Source organism: Microcebus murinus, chromosome 10 (assembly GCF_040939455.1).
Source record: "Microcebus murinus isolate Inina chromosome 10, M.murinus_Inina_mat1.0, whole genome shotgun sequence".
In the NCBI taxonomy this organism is placed as follows: Eukaryota; Metazoa; Chordata; class Mammalia; order Primates; family Cheirogaleidae; genus Microcebus; species Microcebus murinus.
Window position 1 is genome coordinate 95,026,179 of NC_134113.1, and position 8,548 is coordinate 95,034,726.

The 8,548-nt window shown below is 44.8% G+C and overlaps 1 protein-coding gene across 5 annotated transcripts in view; it reads left to right on the top strand.

Moving 5' to 3' along the window:
• Nucleotides 1-8,381, top strand: part of CHD4 (chromodomain helicase DNA binding protein 4) — a 33,227-nt gene extending 24,846 nt beyond the window's left edge. For all 5 annotated transcript variants that reach the window (XM_012760448.2, XM_012760449.2, XM_076007736.1 and 2 more), the window contains 5 exons: nucleotides 119-227; nucleotides 339-471; nucleotides 6,543-6,738; nucleotides 7,452-7,615; nucleotides 7,762-8,381. In XM_012760448.2, the coding sequence (XP_012615902.1) occupies nucleotides 119-227; nucleotides 339-471; nucleotides 6,543-6,738; nucleotides 7,452-7,615; nucleotides 7,762-7,779 (620 nt within the window). In that variant the 3' untranslated portion in view covers nucleotides 7,780-8,381. The remainder of the gene's footprint in view (nucleotides 1-118; nucleotides 228-338; nucleotides 472-6,542; nucleotides 6,739-7,451; nucleotides 7,616-7,761) is intronic.
• Nucleotides 8,382-8,548: the final 167 nt, after the last annotated feature.

Here is an 8,548-nt window from a genome sequence, read left to right on the forward strand (position 1 = left end):
ACAATGCTAAGATGGTGTCCAGGGTGGGGGCTGGGGCACAGGAATAAATAGCTTTTTCAGTTTTCACAGATGTTTGCCTTTTCTCCTCCTCTCCAACCTTCTCTACATTCCACCTCAGAGTTGCACTCCCTTTGGCAGAATGAGGAGCGGGCAGCCACGGTCACCAAGAAGACTTACGAGATCTGGCATCGACGGCATGACTACTGGCTCCTAGCTGGCATCATAAAGTATCCTTTACCTGGGTCTGGACTGAGGTTCTTGGTGAAAGGTTCTGAAGATATCTTAGTGTGAGGTTCTTATTTTCCTTGTTTTGTTTTTCCTGAGCACTTTTCCAATAGCCATGGCTATGCCCGGTGGCAGGACATCCAGAATGACCCACGCTATGCCATCCTCAATGAGCCTTTCAAGGGTGAAATGAACCGTGGCAATTTCTTAGAGATCAAGAATAAATTTCTAGCTCGAAGGTTCAAGGTGAGAAGGATGGGGAGGGAGGGATACAAAGTTTAGGTGACAGACTTTATTTTATTTTATTTTTTTTGAGACAGAGTCTCGCTTTGTTGCCCAGGCTAGAGTGAGTGCCGTGGCGTCAGACTAGCTCACAGCAACCTCAAACTCCTGGGCTCATGCAATCCTGCTGCCTCAGCCTCCTGAGTAGCTGGGACTACAGGCATGCGCCACCATGCCCGGCTAATTTTTTTCTATATATATTAGTTGGCCAATTAATTTCTTTCTCTTTATAGTAGAGACGGGGTCTTGTTGTTGCTCAGGCTGGTTTCGAACTCTGACCTCGAGCAATCCGCCCGCCTTGGCCTCCCAGAGTGCTAGGATTACAGGCGTGAGCCACTGCACCCCGGCCTAGGTGACAGACTTTAAATGTAGAAGGTTCTGCAAAGGAGGGACTCTATTCATTCAGCCATTCTGTTTGAACTTTGTGTGTTCTATGAAAGGCTTTGGTCCTAAGTAACTTAAAATATTAAGGCTCAAGACATACAGATTTGAAAGTGAAAGTTAACCAGCTGTACATGAGCTATAGGTGACTGTGTCCTTAATGAACACCACAGACTAGTGCAGTGCGTTTGTTGGGGGAATACTGCAGGTTGGAGTGTTCAGGAAAGATACAGAGGTGGAATTGAATTGGCGCTCTGAGGAGATAGAGCTGTCAGTGGGCTGGTGGTCCTTTTTTCTGGGTTAGAGTACTGGGGTGGATGCAAAAAGATGCAAAAGTAGAGTTCCATTTTCAGAATCACTAGGGTTAAACCCACCAAAGGGAGTCTCATTCAGAAATTCAGTGACTATGTATTGAGGGTACCCTTTGTGCATGCAGGCTATCAGATGGGATACCCTGAAGACATGTATCTCTTGAGTATAACTGGGGAAATAAGAGATATACACTAATAACCTTCAAGTGGTACGTACCAAGCAATGACTGGCACAGGGATACAAAGACAAATAAAGCATGATGCCTGTTCTCAAGGAGCTTTCAGTTTCAAGTAGAAGCAAATGTATAATCAAAAGAATGCCATTCTTGGCTGGGCGCGGTGGCTCATGCCTGTAATCCTAGCACTCTGGGAGGCCGAGGCGGGCGGATTGCTCGAGGTCAGGAATTCGAAACCAGCCTGAGCAAGAGCGAGACCCCGTCTCTACTATAAATAGAAAGAAATTAATTGGCCAACTAATATATATAGAAAAAATTAGCCGGGCATGGTGGCACATGCCTGTAGTCCCAGCTACTCGGGAGGCTGAGGCAGGAGGATTGCTTGAGCCCAGGAGTCTGAGGTTGCTATGAGCTAGGCTGATACCACGGCACTCACTCTAGCCTGGGAAACAAAGCGAGACTGTGTCTCAAAAAAAAAAAAAAAAAGAATGTCATTCTTCATATTAGGAGTAAGACTGCTGAACAGCATGAGGAAGTTCTCTAGAAGGAATTGAAGCAGGAAGGGAGCTCACAAGTGTGTTTATAGAGATGATGATATTGGAATTAAGGTTTTTTTTTTTTTTTTTTTTGAGACAGAGTCTCGTGCTGTGGCATCAGCTTGAACTCCTAGGTTCAAGCAGTCCTTCTGCCTCAGCCTCTCGAGTAGCTGGGATTACGGGCATGCGCCACCATGCCTGGCTAATTTTTTCTATATATTTTTAGTTGTCTAGCTAATTTCTTTCTATTTTTAGTAGAGATTGGGTCTTGCTCTTGCTCAGGCTGGTTTCGAACTCCTGACCTCGAGCAATCTGCCCCGCCTCAGCCTTCCAGAGTGCTAGGATTACAGGCCTGAGCCACTGCGCCTGGCCTGGAATTAAGGTTTGAAGAATGTGATGAGATTGTTGGATAGAATCAGAAGGGTGTTTGAACTAAAGGAGATTAGATTGGCCAAAGACAGAGAGGCAGCAAAGCTTAGGGTATTTGGGAATAGCAAGTAGCCTTGTTGAGCTGTAGGAAACATTTGTGTTGAGTGATGGTAGGAGGTAGGTTGGAAAGAGAGGTAAGGGCTAGAAGTCAGTAGGTGGGTTCTTGGTACCAGGTGAGACAGTCTGGAGTTTACGCTATGGTTAACGAATAGCCACTGAAGTTTTGTGAGTCGAGTTTTGATAGCACCAAGGGGAATGGAAACAGCATTCATGAGAGAATAGAAATGTCATATAGTCATGAGGTATTAAGGGCCTGGGCTGTGATGATGGTTGTGGAAAATGAAGAGGATAAGGATAAAGGAAACAAAACACCAAAGAATTTACAGACTTACTGATTTACTGCAGGGGTCAGCAAACCTTTTCTATTAAAGGGCCAGATACGCTTTAGGCTTTATGGGACATATGGTCTCTGTTTCAAATACTATACTTTGTCATTGTTGTGTGAAAGCAGCCATAGGTGATACATCAATGAATAAGTATGGATGTGTTCCAGTGAAACTTCATTGATGGACTCTGAAATTTGTGTTCTTATGATTTTCATGAAGTGGCATGAAATAGTTGCCTTTTGCCTTTTTCCAACTATTTAGAAAATGTAAAACCTGATGGGGCACGGAGGCTCACATCTGTAATCCTAGGAGTCTGGGTGGCCAAGGCTGGGAGAATTGTTGAGCTCAGGAGTTTAAGACCAGCCTGAGCAAGAATGAGATCCCTGTCTCTATAAAAAATAGAAAAATTATCTAGGTGTGGTGGTGTGTACCAATAGTCCCAGCTACTCATTAGGCTGAGGCAGGAGGCTTAGACTTGCTTGAGCCTAGGAGTTTGAGGTTGTGGTGAGCTGTGATGATGCTACTGTATCCTACTCAGGGTGACAGAGTTAGACTCTGTCTCAAAAAAAAAAAAAAATGTAGGCCGGGCGCAGTGGCTCACGCCTGTAATCCTAGCACTCTGGGAGGCCAAGGTGGGCGGATTGCTCGAGGTCAGGAATTCGAAACCAGCCTGAGCAAGAGCGAGACCCCATCTCTACTATAAATAGAAAGAAATTAATTGGCCAACTAATATATATAGAAAATATTAGCCGGGCATGGTGGTGCATGCTTGTAGTCCCAGCTACTCGGGAGGCTGAGGCAGTAGGATCGCTTGAGCTCAGGAGTTTGAGGTTGCTGTGAGCTAGGCTGACACCATGGCACTCACTCTAGCCTGGGCAACAGAGTGAGACTCTGTCTCAAAAAAAAAAAAAAGTAAACCTGCTCTTAGCTCTTGGGCCATACAAAAATAGGTGGTGGGACAGATTTGGTTCATAGGCATAGTTTGCCAATACCTTAACTGCATTTTAGATATAAAGCAGTGAGTGAGACTTCAGAAATAACTGATATTTTCTGCCAGAGTCACTGAGAAAGTTAAATTATCATTTTAGAGGAGAGGGAGGCTGGGCATGGTAGCTCATGCCTGTAATCCCAGCACTTTGGGAGACTGAGTCAGGAGGATCATTTGAGGCCAAGAGTTTGAGACCAGTCTGGGCAACATGCCATCTGTAAAAACCAAACAAAAATGAGCCAGGCATGGAGGTGCCCGCCTATAGTCCAGCTATTTGGGAGGCTGAGATGGGAGGATCTCTTGTGTCCAGGAGTTTGAGGTTGCAGTTAGCTGATGATGCCACTGCACTCAAGCCAGGCAGCAGAGTGAGATCCTGTCTCAAGAAAAAAAAAAGAGAGAGCAATTTGTAGAAAAGAATGATAAAGCCAATTTTAGACATGTCACACATCTACACCCGTTGCTGCTACCCTCACCACCACACACTAGTGGGGTCAGAACTGGTGCTCCAGGTGCACATTTGGGAAGCATCAAATCATCTGTGCAGAGGTGCTGGCTGACAGTAGGAGAGGAGAAATCTCTTGGGTGAATGCTTCAGAATAATAGCAGTGAGCCAAGGGCTAAACCTGGAGAATGCTCATAGTTTGGGACAGGAAGAGAGAGCTGGTGAAGGAGACAGGGTATGTGGATTCAAAGAAGATGATGGGTCTATTTGTAGACCCTGATGGAGCCAGATATTGTTAAAGAAACAATAGCTTGTTCTCATACCATCCTTTTTCCTGGCCCCTAATGGATCTCACTCTTTAAAAACCAGTGGATACTTGGGCAAATTAAGTTGTCTAACTTAAGAACCAACATTCTGCCTCTTAGGATTTATTTCAAAGAAGCTTTAACAGAGCAGTACAATTTTTGGTGGTGTGATCCTGGAGGCAACCTCAGTGTTCGACACTAGGAGATTGGATATAGGTAAAGCGTGGATTCATATCATGCTTGTAGTGTTGAGCAACAGAAACAACAAAATACATGTGCAACAACATAAATGTCCAACACAAATGGACCTTTTAAAAGGTTATGAAGAAGTAAGAAGCATCTTATATGTACAGGAAATATCACTTTATAAGTTAGAAATGTACATATGAAACAATAATAGTCTTAGCCAGGCAAGATGGCATGTACCTGTAATACCTGCATGGTACTTGGAAGGCTGAAGCCAAAGGATTGATCGCTTGAGCCCAGGAGTTCAAGTCTGCAGTGATCTATGACAGCACCACTGCACTGCTGCCTGAATGACAGGGTAAGACTCTGTCTCTTAAAGGAAAATAAGGCCCAGGTGCAGTGGCTCATGCCTGTAATCTTAGTACTTGGGGAAGCTGAAGCAAGAGGATTATTTGAGGCCATGAGTTTGATACCAGCCTGAGCAAGAGTGACCTCATCTCTACAGAATAATAGAAAAATAAGATGGGTGTGGTGGCACAAGCCTATGTAGTCCCAGCTACTTAGGAGGCTGAGGCAGGAGAATTTCTTGAGCACAGGAGTCTGAGGTTGCAGAGAGCTATGATGATGGCATTGCATTCTAGTCCAGGTGACAGAGTAAGACTTTGTCTCAAAAAAAAAAAAAAAAAAAAAAGGAAAAGGAAATAAAAAGCACTGACATTCTTCAAGAACCTACAAAAAATGCAGCACACCAAGTACACTGGAAAGGTTGCCTATTGTGGGAGGAAGGAATGGTAGTGAGATATGGAGATAAAATAACAATAACAAAATACATATATTTTTGAGACAGTCTCACTCTGTCACCTCCACTAGGGTGTAGTGGTATCATCATAGCTCCCTGCAACCTCAAACTCCTGGGCTCAAGTGATTCTTCAGCCTCAGCCTCCTGAGTAGCTAAGACCTACCACACCTTGCTGATTTTTTTTGGGGGGGGAGGACACAGAGTCTAATTCTGTCACCCTGGCAGCAGAGCAAGACTCTGTCATTCATGAATGAATGAATGAACCTGGTTAAGTATGGTAGGTATATCCATAGGATAGAGTACAATGCAACCATTAAAACAGTGTTTGAAGAGTAACTTGTGATAAAGGAATATGCTTAACCGTGTAACTTAGAATGAAAACATAATATGGATATGTACATAGTATGATCTCAATTATGTAAAAGTATATGCATAGAAAAACCTCAGAAGAAAAACATCAGAATGTTAGTATTATTTCTAGTAGGTGGGATTATTTGTGTTTTTAATTCTTTATATATTCTGTATTTTCTGTATCGAGTTTTTTGCTTGTTTGTTTGAAACAGAGTCTTGCTCTGTTGTACTGGCTTGAGTGCAGTAGTATGATCATTGCTCACTGCAACTTCCCACTTGTGGGCTCAAGCCATCCTCCCACCTGAGCCTCCTGAGTAGCTAGGACTACAGGTGTGGGCCACCACACCTGGCTAATGTTTTTTTTTTTTGTAAATTTGTTTTGGAGAGATGGGTTATTGCTGTTGCCCAGGCTGGTCTTGAACTCCTGGCATCAAGCGATCCTCCAGCCTTGGCCTCCCAAAGTACTAAGATTATAGGCAGGAGCCACTGCACCTGGTCAAATTTTTATCATTTTTCTATAAGAATCTGAACAGTAGAGAGTTTTTAAAACGTGGGCCTCCAAAGGGAATAAAAGAAAGAATGCAATATTGGACTGCTTGGGTGTGGGAAATAGTGTTGGGGAGCCATCCATGAAGTTCTTTTTAGGTTCACATTACCTGGAGGAAGAGGTAAACTGAGAGGCCCATCAGCAGTGAGCAAAGTGAGTGTCAGTCCAACTCCTGTCTCCTCTTTATCCCTTGTCCAGCTCCTGGAACAAGCCTTGGTGATTGAGGAACAGCTGCGCCGGGCAGCTTACCTGAACATGTCAGAGGACCCCTCTCACCCTTCCATGGCCCTGAACACTCGCTTTGCTGAGGTGGAGTGTTTGGCGGAAAGTCATCAGCACCTGTCCAAGGAATCAATGGCAGGAAACAAGCCAGCCAATGCAGTCTTGCACAAAGGTAGCCAGTGGCTCCCCTGCCTCCTGCTGATTGATTCATCCTCCTACCTCCTCTAACGGAAACCTTTTGTCTCCAAACCTTTCTCAGAGCCCTTTCATCTGGGAGCTTAAGGGTGTGCTAGGAATTTTTGTCATCCTCCTAGGGAAGTTAATATCAGTAAATAAATAGACAGTAGTTCTTGCCTCTTTAATATATTCAGGTTCTTGAGATAGAAAGCAAAGCGAATATAGTTCCATCTGGGATACTTTAGAGGTAACTTCAGGTGATTTAAGATCCCATCAAATTCTAGACATTTTTCCACATTTTCTTTCTAATTAAAGTAAAACATCATGAGGAGGGTGAAATGAGGAAAAGAATGAGGAAAAATGAAGCTGTGGGAAGTGAGAAACAGATCCAGAAGTTTGAGAGGTAAGATAAGAGTGAGAAAAAGAAACAGGAATAAGCTACTCTCAAGAAGTGGGGGAAATACAGACAATAGAGAGCAAAGGAAAATAAGGGTCTTTAAAAAGCACAGATTCATGTATAGTCAGAACTGGAATATAAGGAATAGGAATTTGAGCACAGTGGAGGCTGGTCAAGTGACTCAGTGTCAAAAGACAGTAACACATCACAGTAACTTGGTCACTGAGAATCCATGGGGCAAGCTGGTCTACGAGGGTAGAAGGAGCTGTTGTGACCATCTCAGCTCACCACCTTTTTTTTCCCCTATGCAGTTCTGAAGCAGCTGGAAGAACTGCTGAGTGACATGAAAGCGGATGTGACTCGACTGCCAGCTACCATTGCCCGAATTCCCCCAGTTGCTGTGAGGTTACAGATGTCAGAGCGTAACATTCTCAGCCGCCTGGCAAACCGGGCACCTGAACCTACCCCACAGCAGGTAGGATGATTTCTTCTTTGTGCCAGCTCTTCCCACAGAACCACTGTGGAACTTGTAGCTTTGCCCTAGCTTTACATACTGGGCTTGGGGTGGGGTAGATTCCTGTGGTCTGGAATTCTGACTTTCTTGGCTCTCTTTCTCAATAGGTAGCCCAGCAACAGTGAAGATCCAGGTTGATGATACCACCTCCACCGCTGAGCAGTGACCTTCCTCACTTTCTCTTGTCCCAGCTTCTCCCCTGGGGGCCTGAGAGACCCTCACCTTCCTTCTGCCCATCTTCCATGTTGTAAAGGAACAGCCCCCATGCATTGGGGGAGGGGAGGGGGTGAGGGGCAGTGGTGCCCTTCCTGCTGGAGAGACATGCAGCAGTAGCGCCGGCGCCACCTGCAGGGAGCTGGCGGGCTGGCCTTCTGGACCTGGCTTCTTCCCACAGTAACGTCTGTTACACACAAACTCTTGTGGGTTCCTGCCAGGCTTGAAGAAAATGATCTGAATTTCTTCCTCCTTTTGGTTTTATTTTGTTGGTTTATTTTGTCTTTTCTTTTCTCCTTTTTGGGGGGGGGTATTCAGAGTGGGCTGGGCCCCTGGGCGAGACACAGCTACCTCTGTTGGCATCTTTTTAATACCAGGAACCCAGCGGCTCCAGCCACTGAGCGGCTAGAACGAAATAAAGTGGAAAAAAAAAAAAGGAAAAAGAACCAAAAGCATAAAAAGCCACAGCAAATTTCTTGATGAAAACTGAAAATAAAAGTTTCCTTGTATTTTAGTGCTCTGGTTCAGTGTGGGTGTAGGTGCAGGTGCATGAGTGTGTAGGGCAGGAGCCTGTGTCCTGTGTAATTGGAAACTAAGGCTACCTCAACGTCCTGATAGACCACTGAAGAGTTGTGTTCTGTGTGCACGTGCCCATTGTGCACCCGACCAAGGATGACCACC